The sequence below is a fragment of the Atractosteus spatula genome, chromosome 14 (assembly GCF_055471065.1).
Source record: "Atractosteus spatula isolate fAtrSpa1 chromosome 14, fAtrSpa1.hap1, whole genome shotgun sequence".
Classification (NCBI taxonomy): domain Eukaryota; kingdom Metazoa; phylum Chordata; class Actinopteri; order Semionotiformes; family Lepisosteidae; genus Atractosteus; species Atractosteus spatula.
The window spans coordinates 3,693,926-3,718,560 of NC_142719.1; the positions used below are offsets into that span (position 1 = coordinate 3,693,926).

The 24,635-nt window shown below is 41.5% G+C and overlaps 1 protein-coding gene across 2 annotated transcripts in view; it reads left to right on the forward strand.

The window, feature by feature from the left end:
* Positions 1–3,830: 3,830 nt before the first annotated feature.
* Positions 3,831–24,635, forward strand: part of lck (LCK proto-oncogene, Src family tyrosine kinase) — a 33,773-nt gene continuing 12,968 nt past the window's right edge. Inside the window, exons 1-9 of one of the 2 annotated variants that reach the window (XM_088932806.1) lie at positions 3,831–4,634; positions 14,685–14,794; positions 16,799–16,865; positions 17,398–17,488; positions 18,088–18,189; positions 18,433–18,536; positions 18,915–19,064; positions 20,365–20,517; positions 23,293–23,472. In XM_088932806.1, coding sequence (XP_088788932.1) covers positions 14,690–14,794; positions 16,799–16,865; positions 17,398–17,488; positions 18,088–18,189; positions 18,433–18,536; positions 18,915–19,064; positions 20,365–20,517; positions 23,293–23,472 — 952 coding nt within the window. In that variant the 5' untranslated portion in view covers positions 3,831–4,634; positions 14,685–14,689. The remainder of the gene's footprint in view (positions 4,635–14,684; positions 14,795–16,798; positions 16,866–17,397; positions 17,489–18,087; positions 18,190–18,432; positions 18,537–18,914; positions 19,065–20,364; positions 20,518–23,292; positions 23,473–24,635) is intronic. The other variant, XM_088932808.1, reaches the window with a different exon arrangement.

Sequence of the window (24,635 nt, forward strand, 5' to 3'; positions counted from 1 at the left end):
TAGTAGGGCCTTATTTTAAAATAGATTAACAGAAGATCCCAATGCATGATCATTTCACTTATATAGATGGAAAATACTAAAGGTACCAAAACACAGCCTTGGCGAGCCCCAGGATATATTCCAGTATATGTCATGATATTAGCTCCTTTATTCAATCTATATCTATTCTCAGAAACCCAGAATTATTCTTCTTTAAAATATCCTTTGATATCCTTTGTGTTGCATGGTGACCAAAACTGATCACAATATTCGAAATGAGGTCTTACTGCTGTGTTATTGAGAGGCCATCATGATACGTCACAGGTATAAACATGATACACAAAGACTAAACTGAACTATGTGATGTTAAACGCCATGATCTTTTTTTCTTTTGTATATTGAAAGCATGTCTCAGTACTATGCTGAGACAACAGTAATACAGTGAACGCCTATCTCAGTGTACTATACCGTATACTATACTGATGAAACCCCAAAACACTGTGGCTCAGCCTTACACTAGCCATGTACTGTATGTCTGAAATCTGAATTTTTAAAAAGAAGCTATTCCTATCTCCATTCATTTTCCTAAAGCTGTTTATCCTCTTTGGGAAGCCATTTAACACAGGATGCCCATATCACTCTGTTTTAACTACTGCAGTAATATATGTTTTAAACTACAATGCATGCCGCTGCTTGTAGCTAAGAAATACAATAAATAGCTCTGGGCAAAATACATGCAAAAGACCTGTGATGCAAGCATGGTTTATTCTTAGAGTTCATGTCCAACAATTTGCATTTCTGGGCTGATAAATCACATTCATTGTTCAGAGACATATGTTAAGGTTAAGGTAACATGAATGTAATTCTGTAAACCACTGTCCACATCTGGTGTGCTTTCACAAGTTTCCCCATATTGCTATCTCTAGGGGCAGGTTTAGATTTGAACGCTGTTGCAGTCTCTGACTAAGTGTATTAGGTGAAAGGTGTTGACTTCAAATGAGCGAGACGGCTCTGCAAATGTCATCACTTCAGGTAAACTGAAAAAAAAACCTGCAATTGTTTCTGACAATTTATATCTTCCATGTACAAACTACATCCCTGGCTGTAGTAAGATGATTAATCAGAGGAAGAGTATTTAGTGGATACTACTGTATATCTCTGCTCAGCCATAAAACCTTGTGTTGTGTGTTTGACCTCAAAAAGCTCTTTTTAAAATGCATCAAAGCATAGGTTAGATCTGCAGTCTCTAATAAGCCTTGATGTCACAGCGTGCGTAATTCTTTAAAGCCAGATAACTGAAACTGTGATGTTGGTACTGCAGCTGACATCACCTCTTTCTTTTGACAGAAGGATTTGGAAGAGATTTCAGAAAATGCCCTGTCCTTTTGTCAGCACAAAAGAATCGGTAGAATTGGGTTAAAGGACTGAGAAACCTTACAAACACAATGTAAGAGGATTTTTGCTTCCATTACCAATACCTTGACTTGTAGAAATGGTGCTTTACATGACATTGCAGAGAAAGTCCTGAGTAATGATCAGAATGTCAGCCCACCTGTTTGTACCATTGATTCCAAATGCTTCTTGTATCTAAGTCAGATACACTGGGATAATATGATATTTTTGTATTTGCCAGGTGGGTCAAACATTTGATTAAACCCAGGCTGTTAAAATGAAGACTTTTTGTCAAACAAATAGTAGGCAAAGGAATCTTGGTTTGTACCTGGTCTAACATGAAGTTAACACACTGATGAATGCTAGGATCACAGAACTGCCTTCTTTCTATATATAACATGTGAACACTGGCACCTTGTTTTACAGCAGTGTACGTATGTGAATTCAAACACTACTTGTTCCTATTTCCTGTCAGTGAGTACTGCAGCTCAGCATGCAGACCGCAACAAAACGATGTGGTTTTGCATGCTATCAGCTCGCATTTTCAGACAATGATATCAGACACTGCTGAAAGAACTGTGGTATTCATGTCATTTTCAATTTTGTTTTACATTTTGTATGATTTCCTTTTGAGTTACACCTACGTTGAAAATGTGCTTTCTGGAGAGAACTGGGTTTTGGTGCTCAACCCCTCAAGTTTCATAACATAATCATTCGAGGGCAGGGACACTTGTTCAGGGCAGAGAAGGGTTCTCATGTCTCTTTTCCCCTTCATTATCACCATCACCAGTATTTTAAGTCAGTCTCCAGAGAGATCTAAACAAGGCTGGCTCGTGTCTAAGGGCTATAAATACCCACGTGCAGAAACGCACACTTTTTCCGTACAGCTTCTTTACCTAAAAAACAACTTTTTTGTGCCGAATTTAATCACTTTTCTGGGGAGGGCGAGGACGGGGAGGAGGGAATAAACTGCACCTTTTCCACAAAATACCAGCCAATAAAAAAAGCCTGCTGAGCCAGGAACCCACACCTGCCGATCAGGTAACTGTTCACAGGTGAGCTGAACGCCAGCCCATTCAGCGTATGAATGAATAGCCAGAGGCCGTGATGTCCTTGTGTGTACACTAGCAAGGGACAATGCACAGAACAATGGGTTGCTACCATGACAGCCCCTTCCAGCATCCATTCCCCACTGTGGCCTCAGCTCAGTCTTGATGCAGCTGACAACTGCTGACAACTGATTTACAGGAAACTAAGTATGGTCAGTGAAGCCACTTAAAAGATGTGTTTGTATTTTTGTATTTTTTTGTATTTGCTTTCTTCTCACAGGCCGTACGAAAGAAAAATAAACTAGTTTTAAAAATCTGAAATGCCGTTCATCTCCCTTTGATGGGTCTCGCCATTTCAGCGTGTAAACAAGGAGGTTTGCAATGTATTGAGTGAACAAATGAGAAAAATCAGTGTGGTTTCTGCGTACAGTATTAAGGATGTTGCATTTAAACAGATGTAACTTTTTTTAAGAACAGACGATCAGGGACTTTTCTGTGATTCAGACACAAAACCCACAAGTGCTATGGCCTACACAGTACTCAAAATCAAAATCAAAGATGACATCTTGTTCCATGAAATACTTTACGTGTAGTTTTAGCTTAATTGTACATGTTTTGAAATCCCCCATCTTTACAGGAAGTCATTTCTTTGAAAGATTAAACTTGATAAATTATTAATTAAATGGCCCCCTCAGTGTTGAAATACAGGGACAGATTGTAAATCATCCATCAGCAACAGTTTTAGAGCTGAATCTCTCTGTTGGAACACTGATGCGAATGATAAAAAAAGTGTCCTTTAAGAATCTTTGACTCTTGATGAGCAACCCCTAAAATACATTTCTGTAAACTTTGAAAGATACGTGAAATTGCTCAGAATAAGGTTGTTGTTTTTTTTTATGTCAATCGTGCGGCTTTGAGTCCACTCAAAGACATCAGAGAACTATTTGTTCTCCAAATGAATGTGTTTTCACAACATTCTTCCAGATAACAGACCACATACAGACACGAGGACAGCATTTTCTGTTCTTGATTTTTATATAACGTAACAGTTTTGGAAGAGATCATGCCTCTGACAACTATACACTATAAGCAGGTCATAGTTAGTGCTCCACAGCGGAGATGTCTGAATCAGAATCAGAGGTTCAGCCTGCCTGCCAGGGGCAAATTGCAAACCCAGTCCCTGATGGTGATGTCTAGTTTTGTGGCAGTTTCTCCCTAGTGCCCACTGGAGACTCACCAGCAGACGCCGAGTGCTTGATTTGTGATCTGTTGGTAAGCCCGTGTTTATGGTTTAATCATAAGACAAGACAGACGTAAAACCCTTTAATCCTGACGTGCGTCTTTAAAAAGCCCATTTCAACAGAACAGAAGGGCGAGCCGAATTCCCGCTTATACGTGTCTCCATTTCAGGACTTCTCTTCTACACTGGGAGACAACATTGTCTGGCCTCTGGGCTGGCTTCCCTCATCACAAGAACACCTCATGGCCCGAGAACGACCAATGTCATTTTTCAACCCAAAAAAGCCAAAAATGAATTAGCAAGCAAAAATCCCTCTGCTCCATGACTTTTCAGGCCTTTCGAGTGGCGGGACCGAGGAGCATCCTGTGTAGCTGTCAGATGACTCAGTTATGCTGACCGTGGGAGTGACAAAGGAGAGGATTACAGAACAGAAAAACATCTCTTTGGAATACCCCTGGCTCGTGAGGAAACCAAAACCAGGTTTTGTCGATGAAAGACAAAGCACACACACACACACACACACACACACACTACATGGTATTCTAACCCAAATCTGAATGAGGCTAACGTTCACAGCACAGCAGCTGGGACACCTGCGATAATGCGTATCCCTGCTCAGGGCTGTATTGCAGTTAGAGGCTGAGATACTCTCCACCAGAGACAGGAAGCCCTGGCTTTCTGGTTTCTTAGCCGTTGTGGTGTAAGAACTCACACATGTAAAGGTTTGAAGGGTGGATGCACCTTCAGTTCATCTGCTCTGGGAGGGACAGAAACCTTTGCTTTCCTTGCGGAACTCTCCATAGCACAAGATCCTCAGCCTAGTTTTGTTTTAAGGGAGAAAGTGGGAATCTGCGTCACTTATCTGTGTTTTAGCTGAAGACTTGGCATGCAGGCTGTTGTCGTCAGCAGTTTGGGCGAGTCCCCAGGACATTAGAATGTAGAAGACTCTCCAGGACAAGGCCCACACTTATCAGGTAAGTTCACGCAAGCTCATAACGATGGGCTCAAGCCAACAGTATTTGTGTTTTCTGCAAAACTGAGAGTTTTTAGGACAACAGACCGTGGAGTCTAGGAGCTCATCAATGCAGCTGATGCTATTCCACACAACATCCTTTAGAAAGACAACAGTTTTCTAGAATACAATTCAAACAATGGCTGACATTGTTCCATCATGTTTTCGCATCTGTTGTCTGATGTATGCAGAGTACTTGGATGTAGTGGAAAAAGTCATGTTTGTGATTTATAAGAATATGTAACGATGCCCATATTTTTTACTCTTGATTTTTTTTTCATTCCTTCATTTGCTTCAGAGTTTTGGTTTATGCTTTAAAAGCTTTTTATTATTTTTTTAATTTAATCAAAAACCGTTTTTAGCTCATGTGTCTTAAATGAAAGAAATGTCAAGATATTTGTCTATCTCATGCACTTGCATTTTCTGGTGTGTTAAAGTAAAAGTCTGGTTCCACTCTAGATGGGTCCTGCTCAAATTGAATTAAACTGAAAAATGATTCTACTCAAAAGTTACTTGAACTTGAACTCGAGCTTTATTGCCATGTGTAACCGGTATGCGTACTGGTACAATGGAATTCTTACTTACAGAAAGTCTCTCGATTGTTAAAACAAGTGCAAAAACACAAAGTGCAGACAGTGCATCAAGACAATATACAAACAAACAGTAGACAATGTACAAGTAAACAAGTAAACAGTAAACAGTTTGAATGTAAAGTTAGAGGAGAAAGTTCCCGAAAATGAGACATAAAAATGTCATGGTGCTGGACCGTGTGCAATTTAGAAAGATGAAACCATTTTCATGGGATTTAAAGACACAATATGCATGTGATATGGTATGGGGTGAAAAAAGACAGGTTATTGCTATGAACACAACTGTGTCCAGATAGTTTCTTCTATGGTTGTGTGTTGTGTGTTCTGTTTTGAAATGCTAGGAGAAATCAAAGTTTGATCCATCAAAGCAAAAAAACATGACACTCCTAGCAGTATAATGTCATTTAGGAAAAACTGAGCTTCAGTAGTCAGCCAGTGATTTACAGTGATGGGCTTTGTTAAGGGGCTTGGTTCACATTTAATTAGTTTCCTTAAGGATAATTCAAAGGTGCCGCTCACTGTAAGCGTAGAAATGAATTTTTTATCAAGTCATTTATAACTTTTTTACGGCAAGTTAATACCAAATACTATCTCTGAGAGGTCACTAGAGCTCTGGCACATGTGTACATTTGCAAGTGGAGAATTTAGCAGTAAGAGCAGGAGGCAGCAGGAATACTTTACACAGAGAAGGGTAAGTGTTTTGCTTCCGTGGTCTGGCTTTTATTGCGAAGTCACGGGCAATAAAAAGGCATATTGCGATGTTCTAAATTTCCGCTTGAAGGGACTTATGTATGTATTTAAACACTTGTCTGATCAGTATGGTACTGTATTACCTAGGGATCCATTAAAATGATCTGAATTCTGAAAGACTTGTCCCCTCTGCAGAACTACGAGAACTGCCAAATCCCAACTCAGTTCCAGAGAATGTAGTGTTCTGAGTAACTGGACCCCTACACTGGGAGGGCGGCAGCTTTAATTATTCAAAATCATTTACATTGAAAATAATTTAAAAAACGAAGTTTAAAAGACTCTCTGTTTTCCTCGACACTCAGTGAAGAAACATGCTGTCCCATGGTCGTAGTACTTATGTTTTTCTCATTTTTCCAACTTCATGATAATATACTCTTCAATACGTACATTCTAGTTGTTTGATGAGTTGGTTGGATTAGAAACAAAGGTCAGTTATATAAGTGTTGATGTGATTGAAAAAGACGTGACTGTGTCATTCATCTTTTGTATCAATTTCTTGTCAGGGCCCAAGCTGACTAGTTGGTTTTGTTTTATCTATGTAGTTCAGCATAGAATAAACCTATTACTTGTTTTATCTATTACATGGAAATTTCTGTAGCTCGTAGTTTTAGGGGTTAAAACATGGCCTTGTATGCTGTGTGGACTGGACACTTCACGCCAGAGGGTTACCTGGTTTGTATCGCCATACCAAAAGCAGATTTTTTTAAGTGTGACCATGATTATATTTCCTACCACAGAATGTTGTGCAGAGAACTGGTACAAAATGGAAGAGCTTTTTGTGCAGCTGCAAGGGCAGGGAAGTTTAAAAAGGTTTGGGCCTGCTTCATATCCCTGTTCATGACATGAAGTCTTGAGTAACACCAGGCTGGTTGAAGGTGGCACGAGTAATCATGTTATACCGAATAATAATAATAATAATAATAATAATAATAATAATAATAATAATAATAATAGGCTTTTCATTGGTCTTTTACAAAGTGCAGTACAATACAATTCAACGTATAGTTAGTTTCTACAGGGTGATAATGCACCTCGTGTTCTTTGAAATGACTGAAAGGAGCGAAAATCCTTTTTTCCAAAGGTAAGAGCCCTGTTCATAAACACATGGCAGTGGTTAGAGGCTCTGAACTAGCTGATAACAAGAAGGCTGTGGGTTCAAATCTTGTCTGATGGTTCAAATCTTGACTAACGTCCTAATAATTACTTACAATAAACAAAAATCGTTTTAGATCCAGTGGCAAGACAGATTGCTTTAACAAACGCACAGATGTCCAGGACCTGCACTGGAATGATTCTTACACTATTTAAGCTGCCTGATTATTACCAATAATACCACTTCACCTGTTATGGCACTGTCACACTGCTATTACACTATAATAACGGGGATGTTAGCCACTTATTAAAGATTAATTCAGCTTCATAAGCAGTTCTCCCAGGTCATGTGCTTAGGAATCTGTAAGGCTGTAATTTATCTCCTCATCAGTGCTGCTTTTCACCAGGCACTCGGAACAAGAGTGAAAAGAGACAGGTGATTCATAATGAGAACAGCCGTCACATAACCCACGAGCTTATCATTCCTGTTGATGTCAGGGATTTCTCTTCTTGGAACTGAAATAAGAAGGCCTGTTTCACTACCAGCAGCAGGTAAAGCGATGAGTTTTGTCCTGCTGGAAATAACATTAATGGTGTCTACAACAGGGCACTACCAAGGAGAAGTGAGCTGTGTGCTACTCATTTGCCCTGCTAAGTGGATAGGACGAGTTTAAGGCCTGAGGCACTCACATCATTTGTCACAGGTAGCACAAATGTATTACCAGCACAAGGTTCCTTTCTATTCCTTCCAAAAAAAACACTTATAAACAGACAGCTACAGTCTAATGGTAACTGAAGGGCAACTCAACGTGTACTAACTGCCTAAGTGCATATTCAGTTATCATATTCCTCAATCTAGGGTGGCACAGTGGTCAGCATTGCTGCCTTGCTGTGCTGGGGTCCTGGGTTCAATTCCAGACCTGTGGCACTCTCTGCTTCAAGTTGTGTGTTCTCCCTGTGTTTGTGAGGGTTTCTTCCCACAGTTCGAAGGCCTATTAGTTGATTAATTGGCCGCTGTGAAAATTGCCCCTGGTGTGTCTGCCCTGTGATGGCCTGGAGTCTCATCCAGGGTGAATCCTGCCTCGCGCCCTTTGCTTGTTCTGTGCTCCAGCTCCCCCATGACCTATATTGTGTTAAGTGATTAGAATGGATAACTCAATGCATGATGACAGATTGCCTGGCAGACAAGAGCCAGTGAGGCAGCCGGAGGTGAGACAATCCGTGATAATGGAGTGTGTTAATTTACAACCTCTTTATAAACATTGAACAAAAAGTGACATAAAGGAAGTTAGTGCATTTTTTTACATCAGGTTTGCAGGGTGGTATAGCAAAAACAATGGAAAAGCAGAGTAAATAACAATACGTTTAACTAAACTGGAGTAAACTACAGAGGTAATGCTGTTTTTTTTTCACACAGAAGGGTAGTATGGGTTGTGGCCAGATATTAACAGAAGTCATCCTCCAGACAGGAAACAAGGCCCTATAGAAAAGGTTTCTCTTTGATGGGTCTTTATTAAGCTCATTATTAATTTCCAAATGTTGAATGTTCTTCGACCCATTGTCTTCATTGGACCCTTAGCTTGACTGGACACTTGAACGTTTTTCAAATGTCTTTAGCAGATGAGAATGTGAAGGGCAAACCGTCCGCGTTCTGGCGCTGAACCGGAGCCATGTGGCTGTGGCCGGGGGGGGTCCAGGTCAGAGCAGGCTCCTGACGTGACTCCAGCTCAGATCACGGAGCTGAGAGCTGTTACCTGATCCGCTCAGGTGTCAGCACGGAGACAGGACCCACACTGATCCTTTCACACACTTGGTCACGCGGAGCTGAAGGAAAGCACAGGGGAGCACAGCTCTTGTACTCTGGACCCCACACCTGCTGGAGTGTCTTGCAGTCTAGCTCACAGTTCTGCAACTGAAACTGGCCTTAATCAGTGAATGGACTAATGAGACAGTTTATTTGAACTCGTCGGTCGTCCTTAGGTCTCGAAAACCCTTTTAAACTGTTGCATTCCAAAAGTGATAAACCCCTTGAAATGTTTCCAATTAAGCAACTTATTAGCTCATTTACTAAGCTTAATTAAGTAACCAAGAGCTTGGCTGGACAGAAAACCAGACCTGGACGTCCTGAGGAATGGATCTGGCAAGTCTCGCATGAGAGAAATGCAGTATTTTGCAGTGGGACCTGTGACACAGGCTCCCATTCCCGGTCCTTGTGATTCCAGAACCGCCTAGTTTCACGCCTGCTGAGCTCACAATTATTTATTTCCTATTAATAACAAGAAGATCGATTGGATATGTCACTTTTCATGGCTTTACACAATTTAAAAAAAAAAGTTAAAATAAAAACATTCCAGTAAAAATCATGACAAGGTAATAATGTGGGCAATGAAGACAAGACAAGACAAAGGCATGTTTTCAATTCAGTTTTAAAAGTGGGAACAGAATCACTATTCATTTGAATTGGGAGTCGTCCCATCGTCTTGGTGCAAAAAGACCTAATGACTGGAGGAACGTGCGCAGGGCAGCACAGTGGTGCGGTGGTCAGCATCGCTGTCTTGCAGCACTGGGGCCCTGGGTTCAGTTCTGGACCTGGTGTCAAGTCTGTGTGGTGTCTGTATGTTTTCCCCATGTTCACATGGGTTTCCTCCAAGTGCTCCAGTTTCCTCCCACAGCCCCAAAACATGCTGGTAGGTTAATTGGCTTCTGGGACAATTTCCCCTTCTGTTAGGACATGTCTGTGTCTGTGTGTCTGGCCTGCAATGGCCTCGTGTCCCGTCCAGGGTGTACCCTCCCTTGCACCCGTTGCTCGCTGGGATAAGCTCTGGCTCCCCCGTGACCCTGAATTGGAAGAAGGGGTTAGAAATTGGGTGGATAAAATTTGCGTAGTGTTTGTTACTGACAAGGGGCCAGAGCCAAGACAATGAACACTTCACATAGGGGCATATGGAGAAGACAAATCATAGATACAATCAGGTGCTAGCCCATGCAGAGGCCTAAACGTCAGGAGTAACATTTAATATTTCACTCTAAACCCCACTGGAAGCTAGTGCAGAGCAGCTAAGACAGGAGTAATACTATTATAAGACCTGGTTTAAGTTAGAATTCAGGGCGCTGCTGCTTGATTTTAGATATTGCAGCTCTTAGGAATAGATTCTGAAACCCCTGCAAGCACAGCATTGCTTTCGTCGGTACAAGAAAAAACAAAAGCGTGTACAAGCCTGTCTGCATCCGGCTGGGTAGGACAGAAGCAAAGCCGAGAAACATCACACAGATGGAAAAAAGAAACCTTAGCAACTTCAAAAGCTACCTTAGTGTCAAGAATACCAATGTGTTTTTACACATCAACACGGTCGAAACCCATCTCCGTCAATAACCAGCTCAAGGTATTGACAGATGATTTTTAAATTAGGCTATTTATTGGAATAGAAATCTGAAGTACCAGATTGACCAGGGTTCCCTAAATTGAACAAATGATTTATTTCATCAGTAACCTTCATGTGTTCCTAATCTTTTAAAAAGGCTGATTTAGGGTGACCTATAAGTCTGTCTAGATTGGGGGTGTCCAAGACCTGGTGGGTGACCCCTCGTCTACAAAGTTGCATTCTTCAGCGATTGCCTAGAATCATTTTTTCCCCACATTGTGTTACAAGATCCTGTGAAGCAAATCAGCCTTAAAGGGCGTCTGTCCTCCTCATCCAAAATTTTCTTCTGCAGTGACCAAACACCTGTAGAAAATCAACACAGGTCAGGGGTCAGTTCTAGTGTTGTGCAACTGTATGTGTGTGTTAACTGGCTGATCCACTCTCCGGAGCAGAGTAACGTTAGTCAAATATTAGCTTACACATTAGGGTCGATATGCATGTTTGAAATGTGTCGACAGAGCATTTATTTTCCGTTTGAGTTTTACGAAAGAGACCCGACTGCATTTTGCAAGACTGAATAATAACATACAAAAACTTCCTGGTGTTGTTAATTTCTTCCAAATGCATACAAAAAATAAATACAAATATATAAATTATATATAATAATTTATATAAATTGTTTAGATATACAGAAATCAAATATAATATATAATAAAATAAATAAAATAATACAGTATCACTACCGATAGAATGTAATAATTTCCTGTTTTACTGAGGTAGTTTAAAAAGTTTTTGTTCAAATGTAACCTAATGAATAGTTAAAAAAAAATAAAGTAACTCCAAACAGCAAAGGTTAATCTATGGTAAATTAAATTTACATTAGTTTCAGTCTAGAATGTTATTGTTTACAACCTAGAAAGGTAAAGGAATTTTAAGAATGAACATTTGATTTAAATGATCCTTAATACTAAACCGTAGTTTTGAGACATGTACACTAAAAAATCAAGTACTTTCTTATGAAGGCAAACCTTCTAATTTACACAAAGCATGATTTTCAAAAGAAGAAAAATAAGACCCAGGGAGTCTGTAATTACAGTTTTCAGAGGGTTTAAGTAATTTGTTGACTTATATATACAGTACATTAAATTATGACAATATTGGCCTCATAAATCAAACATTAAAAATGCTTTTTCAACCTAGTTGGTATGTTGTTTCGTAATTTGTGATATTACTGTCTTAGGCCACTGTGAAAATAAATAAATAGTGTTTAGCTCTCAGGTACAACCAAAAAATATATTACTCGGTGTCTTCTTACTTAACCTTGGTAAAAGCAATTTGGACTGGGGCAAAAACAAAATACATTAAAAGTACATATTATGACTAACAAAACAAAGTACAAAAGAGATAGCTATACCACAAACTGCACAAAACCATCAAGAAAGATAAAAACATAAGGAAGATTAAAAATAAGAGGGGTTTTTTGGCTCTGTGTTGTTTGGCTAATGTATTTAGTGCATTCAAAATCAAATTACCTGCAAAAGGCCAACTTAAAGAACAAGCAGAAGCTAATTTCCTTTATTGATTAACAGGTTGAAGGCCATGTCAATTTTTCCAGCTCTCAGTGCATTGTGTTGACTGTAGTTTTCCACCTTCTAATGTTGTAGCCGCAATTCATATCGAAGACGTTTCAGTATGAGAAAAAAACCCTTATCTTATTTAGCATTTTGCTTCACATATCAGGAAAGCCTAGGCTAAGAGTCACTTTTCCACTTTGACATTTGTAGATTTTTGTATTGCAGGGCTTAATAATGATAATAATGAATAATAATGGTATAACTAAAACTAAAGTGGGTGCTAAGCAACTTGTGTTTTTTTTCTTAATGATGAAATCACACTAATCTAGTTCATTGTTCATCTGTTCTTTGAAGACGTTAAACGCTACGTGGATTGAGAAAGCAGTAAATGCTGACGTGATATAGCTGAAATGAGAAAAGGGGGGTATTCACATGTATTACAAAAAGTCCTGCATTTACTGCTTTCTTACTCCATGTAGCGTTTAAAACTCATATCTGTGTGTGGCATGCTCAGCTCCTCTCCTGCCAGTATTCAAGCCCTGTGTCCCAGGAGCCTTCCAGCTCTGGGTCACACAGTGGCTCCTCAGGCTGTGGAGAAGTCCCCTATATCAAAGGGCCAGGCTTCCTGGTGCAGTAGATTTCAAGGCTATCAATTTTTCTAAGGGACGATGTCACAGTGACAGGCTCAAGCACAGTCTGAACCCCACTGCGCGTGCAAAGAAGCAGCTGGGGAGTTTCACAGGAACTTTGTACGTTTGCTACGTTTGCAATTGAATTACCGGTGAGTGGCCTGGTTGTCTGCAATGTCTTCTCCACTATAAGATATGAGTCTTGTTGACCATCTCTGTCAATCTCTAAGCCACTTTGGGGCATCAGCCCTGCAGAAACATCAGCACATCTGCTAGGATATTCTTGCTAAGAACCAAAAATCTGAATTTGGAGAAAAAAAAAACTGGTAACTGTTGTATGGCAGAATGGTGTTGTTTATTTGTGACACTTCTGACTCTAAGGCATGTTTGTATCATCTGTACCAATCAGCCTAGAAGCTTTTCTATTCTCAAACTGTTGTCAGAGAGGGGTGCAAAAGAGGAAGGTGCATATATGGGCTGCTTTAGTGAAGAAGACAAGCAATTGACATCCGGCCTTATTTAAGTATAGCAGGCCTAACGTCTGGTAGCTGACAATTCAATCACCAAACTGAATCCCGCTTTTGTCTTGATTATTTGAGGATTGCAATGGAAGCTTATTGTTGAGCAATCTGTGAAAAAATGCTGCTGAATATGTATTTCTTAAGACAGAACTTGGCAAGCTACATCTTTCCCATAATATTTATTATTCAATCGTTTCTTTGTTTGAGTTTAGTTCATGTATAAATTCTAGCCTACGTGTGCTGTCATGTGAGAGAAAAGATAAATAAACAAAACCAGACTGTCAGTGCATCTCTAAAAACAGTTTCCACGGCATCACAACAGCTCTTTAAAAATGACTTTTTACTGTTTGGAAAGAATTGGGGTAACAGCTATGTGGAACATCTGCAGTGGCTTTTGGTGCAGATCACAACGTTACTCAAGTATTACACAATACTCATCAAATGTACAATTATAAATACATTTTTCTAATGCTCATGTAGTTGCAATGCAACTTCAAGGGTCTTGCAACTGAACAATGTTAAAGTGAATTAAACAAAAATGTTATTTTCTATTAACTGTAAGGGAGATGCTGCCTATAAGCTCACTCCTGCTCATACAGATGTGTGTCTGCGTTGTACTTTCATGAAAAGAGAGTGATATTGTGTTAAGGTTCTACACTTTCAAGAACCCACTTTTTTATTAATCTTGTCTGACTTTTTCACTCATATCTGCTACTTAAAGTTGGTGGTAAAAATTAAATTTCTTAAATGCAATACAAAATTGAAGCAAGCATATTTCACGAGATGGAAATATGCTGGTCTATCTAATGTAGTTAAAAGATCATGCTTGTACAAAGGCCACCGAGAATTTTACATTCAAGGGAATTGTTTAATAAACAGTAATCCCTTATCCTGGCAATTTTACATTCCTTTGCATTGTGTTTTTGAAAATAAACTCTTAACTCTTAACATTAAATGCAAATACAACTTGTTGCTCATTCAGATTGTATCAATTCTGCCTATAAGAAAAAAAACTTGGTTGTATTTATGTATATGGACTTTTAAAGATAGTAACACTTTTCTTTGTTTCAACTTTTTAGTTTTTTTGTAAACAACTTTATTCACTATACTTTGTCGATAGGAGACTTGGACCCATAGTATGATAGTGTGTGATTGTTTTGACTGAAAAATTGCAATGTTATTTTTTCCAGTATTTAACCTCAGCATGGAGGTTTATTTATGGAAATAGATGCGAAATGTTATCGGCACCTTTCCACCATGTTTTTTTCTAGAATGATGAAGTATTACTATTCAGGAAATAAATCTATCTGTTCATAAAAATAAAAGATGGAAACTTGTGTAGGATAGGTGAACTGAAACCGTCCGGCGCTGAGTGACAAATATAGGGTTTCTGCAGACTGAAAGACAAGATAAACTGCCCCGGTTTCCTCTGATAAGAGTTGTTCATTGCTTTCCCCCTCTCTCTCACCCCCTCACCCCCAACCTGCTGCACAGCAAACATGGGCTGCAACTGCAGTTCGGAATATGACGACGACTGGGTGGAAAACCTGGACGAATACTGCGAACACTGCAACTGCCCGCTGCCTCCTCAGAGCAAAAACCAGGTAAGGGGCCCGTCGCGATCTCCGGGACCAGGGGCCCGGCTGGTGAAATTCAGCCCGCTGCTCGGGGAGAGTTCCTGAGAGCCTGCGCTGTGGGGCAGAGCTATCAGATCCAATCCCCTGTGTCCACAGCTGCCTCCCAGGACAGTGTGTGTTCTGCAAGTGAGCTTCTTGTCGAAAGCAGGGGAAATCCCGGCCTTCCTCCTGAGGGGAAACCCTTCTCCCGGGACCGACTGTTTGTCTCTGAAGCTTTGGGGGATCACCTCGGAGTTTCTTTCTTTTGCTTTTGAGGGAGATGGATTTTAGACTCAGCGTCCCATCGTTCCAGCCCAGGATCAAAGAAATTCAGTTCACATTGTTCAGAGACCAGATGAGCCGACAAACACAGAGGAGGCTTTGCCCACATTTTAGGGAAACAGCGCTCAGTCACAGAGTTACCGTAAACATCAAACATCACCGGGCATGTCAGATATTATTTATATTACACACAGCAGGAAACAACTTCTATAAAGCTTTACTCCATAACCACCAGAAGGCTATTACTGCATACTTGCTTAAAATACTAATCTAAACCTTTCATAGCCTCTACTGAATATTAACACGTTTAACCAATGTATCAAATTCTGTTTTTACCATTATGACTGCTTTCTAGTTCCACAGCTGCATTTAAGATGAATACAACCAGCTTACTAGTGCTCTCAAAGAAATAGTCACTGGATTTCAAAGAGTTTTGTTTTGTTTTGTAAGTTTTTAATGTTGTGCACTATGTATTAAGAAAAAGTTAAATCTCTCTTATGTAGGCTAGTTAAATTCCACCACACATTTAAAGTAATGATGAATGTGTGCTATAAATGTGACTGTGTTCTTTTACAACCCATTACACAATAAGAAAGAAGGCCAAATTGCTTTTCTTGGGAGTGGGGCTTCCTTTTTGTCGAAAGACATAAATACACTTTTGGCTTCGGTATGTGGAAGTGCTGAGCTCGTTTTGATGAAAAACATTTCACACAGTCGTTTAACTTGCCATTTCTGTTTTCATTATTAAGTAAAACGTGCATTATACTTTTATATAAAAAATAAAGCAATACAAAACCCTGGTGAAAGAAACAAACTCAAATTAAATTAATAGCTTTATTAACAAATTTTGTGGTGACAATCTTCATTATTGTGCTATTATTTCCTGATTATAACACAAATCTGCTTGTTGCTGAATTGTGTGTCGCTGAACAAAAGTCATTTTTCATTGCTTTAACCATAGAAGAAAAAAAAAAACAAATATGTATCTCTGTGGTTCTGTCTCTACCTTTCTGAGACACAGACTCCAGTGAAGTAAATCCGCACCACCCATAAAAAGCCTAGTTTTAACGCATCTTTGCCCTTGCTAACAAAAGCTTTCTATTCAGCTACCTGGAGTAGACCTCATGTAATTAAAGTTGATTTAAAAAAGAGAAACGCATGTAGAAACTTTTGTCCTTTTGTGTGCAAGAGAACAATTGTTCTGAACTTTCCTTTGAGCTGCACAGTGTGTTCCTGAGTCACATCCCCTAGAAATGTCAGGGTCACTGTTTCATTGCAAACCCTCTACATCTGTCAAGGGCCACTGTTGACCTTCTCTGACTTAAACAGTCAAGTACCTCACTGACTTGATCACGTTTCAAGACCTGATTAAGTGCACCTACAAGACCTGCTTTGCTGTGGGTCTCCATGACTGGGTTTGGCCAGCCCTGTTTTAGAAGATTAAAATCTCTCTGCCATTATAATGGTGATTGCAATTTGTCATTCTTTAATCTTATTCAGTTTGATCAATTGTTACACAACTTGCTGCACACTGCCAAGGTAATTCTGTACGTCCCTATGGGTGTGCCTGTAAAAATAGATTTCAGTGTTAATGCTGTCATACTGGGGGAAAACAGCATTACATGAAGGAAATGGTAAATAGTCATTTTAAGAAGTTACCACCACATCAATAAATTACTCATTACAGTGACTGTCTTGTTGCTCTCTCAGTACACAGATATGCGGGATGGCCTAATTCCTTACCCATCTAACACTCCTCCCTCATCTCCACTTCCTGGTAAGTCACTGAGAGGCTGTGCCTCTTAATTCACTGTGTGCTGGCAGTGATCAGACTGCTCTGCCAGAGTCCTCCCCATCAGACCTGCCCTGGGACTCTGGTGAGAGACAGCAGGTACAGACTGAGGAACCCTTCCCAGATACTTCCTGCCATGCAACCTCAGTAACAGCGATTGATGGTCCAATTAACATAAAACTCAGGAATATCAGGGGTTTTACTTCTTATTGGTTCATCACAAAACTATTTAAGAAAACTGTCTCATTGGCCGCCCAATGCACCGAGCACTGGTTCCAAGCACTAGATACTATCCTATGTTTGAAATTTTCCCTATTCATACAATCTTGTGCATTGTCCGGTTTACCCACAATGCATTTCCAGAAAATGGAATTCTCTGGTTTTCCCACAATGCATTTCTGTCCCCGCTGAAAGTAACAAGGATCTTTCATCTGCATCGAGCCACGCTGCGCAGTACAAGCGTGCTCTGTTTCTGCTGTTATGTTGTTAAAGCATAGATGATACTTTTGTCTTTCAGATAACTTAGTCATCGCAATATACAGCTATGAGCCCAACCACAGTGAAGACTTAGGTTTTGAAAAAGGAGAAAAACTTAAAATCCTGAATACGTAAGTTCATCTGATTTTTTTTTTGCTCTATATACAAATGACGGCATCCACAATCAGTTTAAAAACAAAACTTCATTGCTGGATTTGAGATTGCAGACGTGGGACAGTTAAAGGTTTACAGCACTTAAGTCTTGTGCCGCTGGTTGATGGCGCATGCCTCCTCTTTGTTCTGTATGTAGACCAGAGGCTGAATCTCCTACCTTCTTCATTTTCATTAGATCATTCACTAAGAAATTAATTAAAATACAAATTTAAGTTTTTCATTTTGAAGTATATCCTTACTACTGGGACTTACTCTGTATGCCATATCTGAAAGCCTTGAAGTCTAGAGACTGTAGACTGCAGATATTGTAACAGCTGGCATTAGGTTGCCGCAAGGTATGTCAAGGTCTCAAGTATCACCAGTCTATGCTACATTTCTTATAGTATCTAGAACTGAAACACTGCTTGGCTACTGTATTATAGCTAAGTCCTAATGGCTCTCTTTTCCAACAATATTGAGGTGGATTAGTGCAGACAGACCGTCTTTTGAAACATAGATGGTGAGCCCCGCCCTGCCCCTGCCCTCCTCTCCTGACAGCTGTGCTCTGTCTCCTCAGAGATGACCAAGAGTGGTACATGGCTCAGTCCCTGGCCACAGGGAAGACAGGGTACATCCCTCACAACTTCGTCGCCAAGCTGGACACCATGGAGACTGAACCGTGAGTGCCTGATGCTTCTGGGAGAGCTGTCAAAGATGGATGTTTCCTTCTGTAGTCAGCCCTTGTCATCCATTTTTTGACACCCGTCTCTTTCACTGTGACGTTTCCATCCATCCATCAGTTCTGCCCATTACCTATGTGCCCATGCTAATTAAGCCCACTATTAAAACGCATAAACCGATGGAAACATGACAGTATTCTGCGTGTTTTACATCTTCAGCATTATTTGTGTACACGCTGCAGGTGGTTCTTCAAAGACGTCTCTCGCAATGATGCCATGAGACAGCTCCTCGCCCCAGGAAACACCCTGGGCTCGTTCCTCATCAGAGAAAGCGAAACTACCAAAGGTATTGCGTTTCACAGCAACTCTTTCCTCTCCTTTCACTGTTGATTTAGTACTCCTGTGTGGCACTGGTTTTGCATAGTCTGCTTGTAGTATGGAGACGTCATTCCGGTGACTCCCACTGCAACCACCAGCTCCATCCCATGTGAACATTCCTGGGCTCTGCGCTAGCAGTGACTTAGTGGTTTCAGTCATCATGTCCTTTGACTGACATGGAAAAGGCCAAAGTCCTTCCAGTTCGATTTGGAAAGAACGAAGAACGACGAAGGTTTTATCTTTGAGTAAATCCGCCAGAGAATAGCTTCTGCTCTGGCAGCTCTTACCATCCTTTGGGATTGTGTTGGGTTTTTTCCACATGGGCTGGTCTGTTTTGTCTCTCCAGGGTCTTTCTCCTTGTCTGTGAGGGACTTCGATCCGAACACCGGCGACACTGTCAAGCACTACAAGATCCGCAACCTGGATAATGGCGGCTTTTATATCACACCCAGGATATCGTTCAACACCCTGTCGGAGCTTGTTCAGCATTACTCTAGTGAGTCTCCTTTGCTGCCGAATGATCCATGGATCCTGGTATAGAGGGGGCCAAATGGAATGCGGAAATACCATCAGAGCAGGATGACACATAACCCCTAAAAGTTCTTACTTCTGATTACAAGCAGCAGACAGTATGTCCCGAACAGTTATGTTATTAAAGGCATCGAGCACCGGCATCCCTGGGAATTGTACCATTTTGGAGGTACAAAACATTTTTACCTTGAGTGGGTGCCATTTTGCACAGAATGGGTCTTAACTGCAAGGGTGTGATTTGGGTTTTACAAAGACTTGAAACATAACTCAGTGTTCTGCTGCCCAGTCCGGTTACCCAGATGTTCTTTAACCAAAACCTAATTACCTTCTCATTGGAATTAAAAAATAGTCATGAGATGTAACAGTTTCTGGAGGTCATCTTCCCCCCTTTCCTGTCCCAGGAGGCACCCATGGACCCTCTTGTAGCTGTTTATCGAAGTGCATGATAAATCAAACAATCATTTTCCATACAGAGGCCTCCTGTGTATTCTTTTTGAACAGGGGCTTTAGTATTTACGCGAGAAATGTGAACTGCAAATGGCTGAAGCCAAAGAAAAGTGAACACAAAGTTTAAAGCAGCAAACACGATGGTTTCCAGTGAGGCAAATATAGAACCTGGAGTATGAATAGTAGTATGAAAAGTATCACAGCTCATGCAGCGTATTGCTGAAACTGTTCATTCTGTTTTTTCACCATCTTTCACATCCTTTTGCTGTGCACCCTTGGGTGCCATGTTCACCACATGCGTGTGCTGCATACCAGAACACGACAAACCACATGTGGAATTCAGACGCTCAAACAAAACTGGGCCCAACAAGGTTTTCTCTTAACTGCAGTGCAGGGAACAGTGTTGTTTACAGGATACACTCGTTTCAAGACAATTAAAAAAGGGCTACAGGATTGCAATGGAAAATGCTGGGGCCGGAAGATAGAGGATTTAGGGCGAAAGTCACAGTTTTGCATACCATATTTTCATTACTTTGTTTAAATCCTAATGCATGTGACAGAGGGATGGAATATGTAGAGAGTATTTGATGTGACTTGCCCAGCTGAGGTAATGACAGACTAGCTGGGCTTGTTACCCCCCCCCACTCCTGCGAGGAATGAGCTGGGGAGCTGCTGCAAGGGTGTAGATGAGGTGGCGGGACGGATGCAAGAGAGATACGCGGAGGAAAGTCCTGGGTGCGAGGCTTATATACAGAGGCTATGGGAAGCATTCCAGATGAAGGATCTAACCCCCCTCCCTAACGTATCTCGTCCTGCAGGAGACGCGGACGGTCTCTGCACGCGCCTGACCAAGCCCTGCCAGACCCGAGCCCCGCAGAAGCCCTGGTGGCAGGACGAGTGGGAGATTCCCCGGGAGACGCTGAAGCTGGAGCGCCGGCTGGGCGCTGGGCAGTTTGGGGAGGTCTGGATGGGTGAGTCGGAATCCCCCGCAGCTCCGACACCGGCTCCGATTGGAGCAGGCTCGTGTCTGTCCATTGGGAATGCAGGCAACGGGCCACGCTGGCATTTTCCCTCTTTTCACAGTTTATTTCCTGATTAGGGTCTTGAGACGAGGATGCATGGTACTGTTGAGCTATTGCTTTAGTCAGTGCACTTTAGTCTACATTCATTATGGAATATTGTTTACCAAATTAAAATCATCATTTTCATTGGATTGTGTAATTTATGTGGCCTAATAGGAAACAGACAGCAAAGTCATTGCTTACTTCCATTCCCAGATGACCAAGATTTGTCCAGCTTCATCTGTTTCATTAGGTCATCATGTTGCCGGAGAAAACCTAAATTCACTTCTTTCTCTTTAAAACCACCCTATAACATTCTTTGCTCTTAAATAACCTACTTGCACGGTAATGAGAAATATCAAATTAAATTAAATTCTTTTCATTTACGGGGTTCACATACCGAACGAGGTTGGATAATGATGAACCAACAAGCTGCCACCAACCAACAATAAAACTGCCTTATTGCCTAACGCTGGGCAGTTCACACGTTCTAGTAAACCCAGAGTTCTCAAACAAGTGCCTTATCATTTCCCATAAAGACATTAGGGCAGAATGACACACTGTGGCGACAATTCTCTTGACTTGCTGATTTGACTGGCTGGACAGAACATGAACTCGTGCCGCTTCTCTCTTTCCGCCCCAGTGGTTGATGTGGTCAGAAATCGGCCGAGCTGCATCCACTCGTTTCGTAACGGCGTGAAAGCAGTGGAGCAGAGCTTGACGCAGGCAGCTGCTTCGCTCTTTCTCTCTCTTCAACCCTGGAAGAGTCGCGTTTGCTCCGACGTGACTGATTTTTGGTTTTTATCGTGGAGGTGGGTGGCTCCTCAGGAAGGAGAGCCCAGCCCCACGGCGGCCAGCGTGCTGTGGGGTCGTACCGCTCAACAGCCGAGCAGCGCGATACGGAAACCAGCTCGGACGCCGGCAAAAACGTGAGCCAGCAGCCCATGAAGGTCTGTTCCTGTGGTCACGCCGACGTGCGACTGACATTTACAGAGACACAGCTATTGTACATCAAAAGAGAAGACTTTACGAACAAGTCAATTTGCATCTGCGTCTGCCTGCCCAGATACCCGTGCTTGACGTCTCTCTTCTGACAGCTTCCTTATTGCTTTGCGTTTTCACCCAACTGCACAGCACCATGGCATAGTTCAATTGTCTCTCTAGTTCTCAGCTCAGAGGGTGTTTTTGGAAGAAAATGATTCTAAAGGTGCATTCATTCATTAAAAAAACAATATGATCTCACTTCAGCTGTTCAGATGCAAATGCATCCACAGGCTGGCATAAGACTTTGTGATGAACAAATCCTTTTGTGAGACTTTTAATACTTTTAAATAATCAAATTTCTTATAAGGCTTTTAAGATGCTTTGCATACATTCTTATTATTACTCCTAACCCCGTGTCCTAAAACAGCAACCGTGTGAATGGTGGATCTTGAAATTGTACAGTATGTGTCTCAGCCGACAGGAGTTTCCTCCCCTCAAGATTTATCTCAGTTCGGCAAACAATTACAAAACGGATTATTAAAAAGTCTCTGGCACCAAGAGTACCAGAGAATAGAGAGACCTCAGACACTTCATGCTTTGTTTCTCTGCTTCCTGTTTGCCTGTGGGTGTGGCTCCCTCCTTTCATTTGTCTCTGAAAGAAAACAACAACACAACGAAACCCTCCCAAAGAAAGGTCTCGTGTTGTGTTTAATTCTGTGTTTTGCTACGTTCTAATTTTTACACGTTGTGTTTTTTCACATCTTAATTTTGCTCCTTTAGTTATGCGGGACCTGTAATGACCATCAACCGTTAAAACACCACCACTATCTACCTTACAACCGCATCAGTAGTGACCTTTTTCCTCTCCAGCCGAGCACATTGCTGTGACCTGTTATCTCCCACCACTGCTCTCAGCCCCTCTGTATGGTCTTGTCTCCTCACACATCGGCTCCTGGAAACATGAGAGAATTCAGAGATTTGTGTGTGCGTGTCTGGGCTGGAAGATATGGCACTCGTAAGAGAAAGACTCATGCAGTCACCTCCAAAGAGCAGGAGGCTGTGGCTGGGTGTGGTGGTTTCACACTGCAGCACCTCCTGGTCAGAATCTCGAGATGGACGCTGTGTACAGTCTAGCATGGGGGTGGGTGCGGTGTCTCCGTTCTTACCATGACTGCCGGTCCTTCGTTTCTGGGAGGTTGACCAAGAATGACCTTTTGTTGTTTGCCCCAAGAAAGGCTTACTGTGGTATAACATGGCAAGGTATATACTGTATTAATTATACTGTAGCTCATCTGTGTGAATTCAGAAAGGAACAGTACAGAATGATACCTCAGGGAGAAGCTGAGTCCATGCAGATGTGCAGCAATGTCCATGGTGGGGGTGAGGTCTCCTGTGAAGTCCTGCACAGCTTCTTTGAGGTATCGTTGTCCTTGATGGGAGGTGGAAATACCCCAGCCCCACCCCCAACAATGGCAACAGTGTTCCCCTTCAATGTCAACACAGGACGTCTTTGAAACAAAATTCAAAAGATATCATCCAGAATCAGCTTCTCATGCCTACCCTGCCAAACAAACCCTGTTATAAAAGGGCAGCTCAAAGTCTGGTACTGCAGGGTTAGCAGTTCTTGATATTCTCTCAGCATCTAAATATTGTTTGAGAAGATGCTGTTACGGTCTGTAACCAGCGATCTCCCCCTGTTAGGTCTGTACAATAACCACCGGAAAGTGGCCATCAAGAACTTGAAGGCTGGCACCATGTCCACGAGCGCCTTCCTGGCGGAAGCCAACCTCATGAAGAACCTGCAGCACCCCAGACTGGTCCGCCTGTACGCCGTTGTCACGCAGGAGCCCATCTACATCGTCACCGAGTTCATGGAAAACGGTCAGTGCCAGGCCTGCAAAAAAAAGAAGGCCCCCTGTTTGAAACAAAGCCCACAACCATTTCCCGTTCTGCACCCTTGAGTGAAGTTTATCTCAAAGATCAGGGCTATGTTGTTTTTTTCTCAAGCTACCATGTTTGGTAGAAAGCTGTATTTCTTGTTTTAGAAAAGGACTTAACAGAGAAACGTAGTACAAGGTGCATGTTTCCTCTGCCTCAGTCTTTACAGTTGTGTCATTCTTTCTAGTTAGTCGAGAGAACTAACTGTAGTCCTTTTCAAACATTTAGGTGGGGTGCTTCAGGGCTCATTGGCTGCAAAAGTAGAAAGCAAAGAAGAAAAGAATGGAACATTCTTTTCTTTCAACTATTCAGTGCGGAATTAGTCTCCAGCTAACTTGTTACCTGTTTACATTTAATATAAGGGAAAGAGTAATGTGACTCAACCACAAGCATTCAGACATAGTTCCACAGATGGTAACTTACTGGAATAGATCTTGTTCACTTAGATGCCTTAGTTAGGCAAACTAAACTAAATTATAATTTGGTTAAGATAAAAATATTTTGTGTTCCAATTTGTTTTTCAATAAAGGAATTACAGGCTTTTTGAAGATTGCTAGACACATATATTCTATGTACACATATGCCTTTGCTCCGTAAATGTATTTTCATCTTGCAATGGTGTAAAACAAGGAAGATGGGTTTGCACAGTAATGTTTGAGTATCCTGCCACCTCTGGCTCATATTTCCCCTCCTAGGCTCCAAGGACTACAGCAAAGGAAAGATCCACCCTGCCCTGAGGGTGAAATATGAATTTCTTGTTGTTCGCTGTCTCATTGTTTGCCTCCTGACCTCGCTGACCCCTCAGGCAGTCAGAATGGAAGCAGGGCCGAGTTCCAGGAGCAGGACAGGCCCGACAGGGGGTGGGGTTCGGAACAGCAGGCCTCTCACAGCTGTACTGGACCTGAAATAATCTCTAAAAATAATAAACTCCGAGGTCTCTGTGATTAAACCACTTCACACAATTCCTGCAAACGCTGATCAGCAGAAAAAAAACACACTCTAAGCAGCGATTACATCAAATAACTTTTTATGTTTTTTTTTTAAGACGTTTCATTAACACGAAACCAATGTTTCTGGACCTGGTTAAAAGCTGCAATCACAGCGCT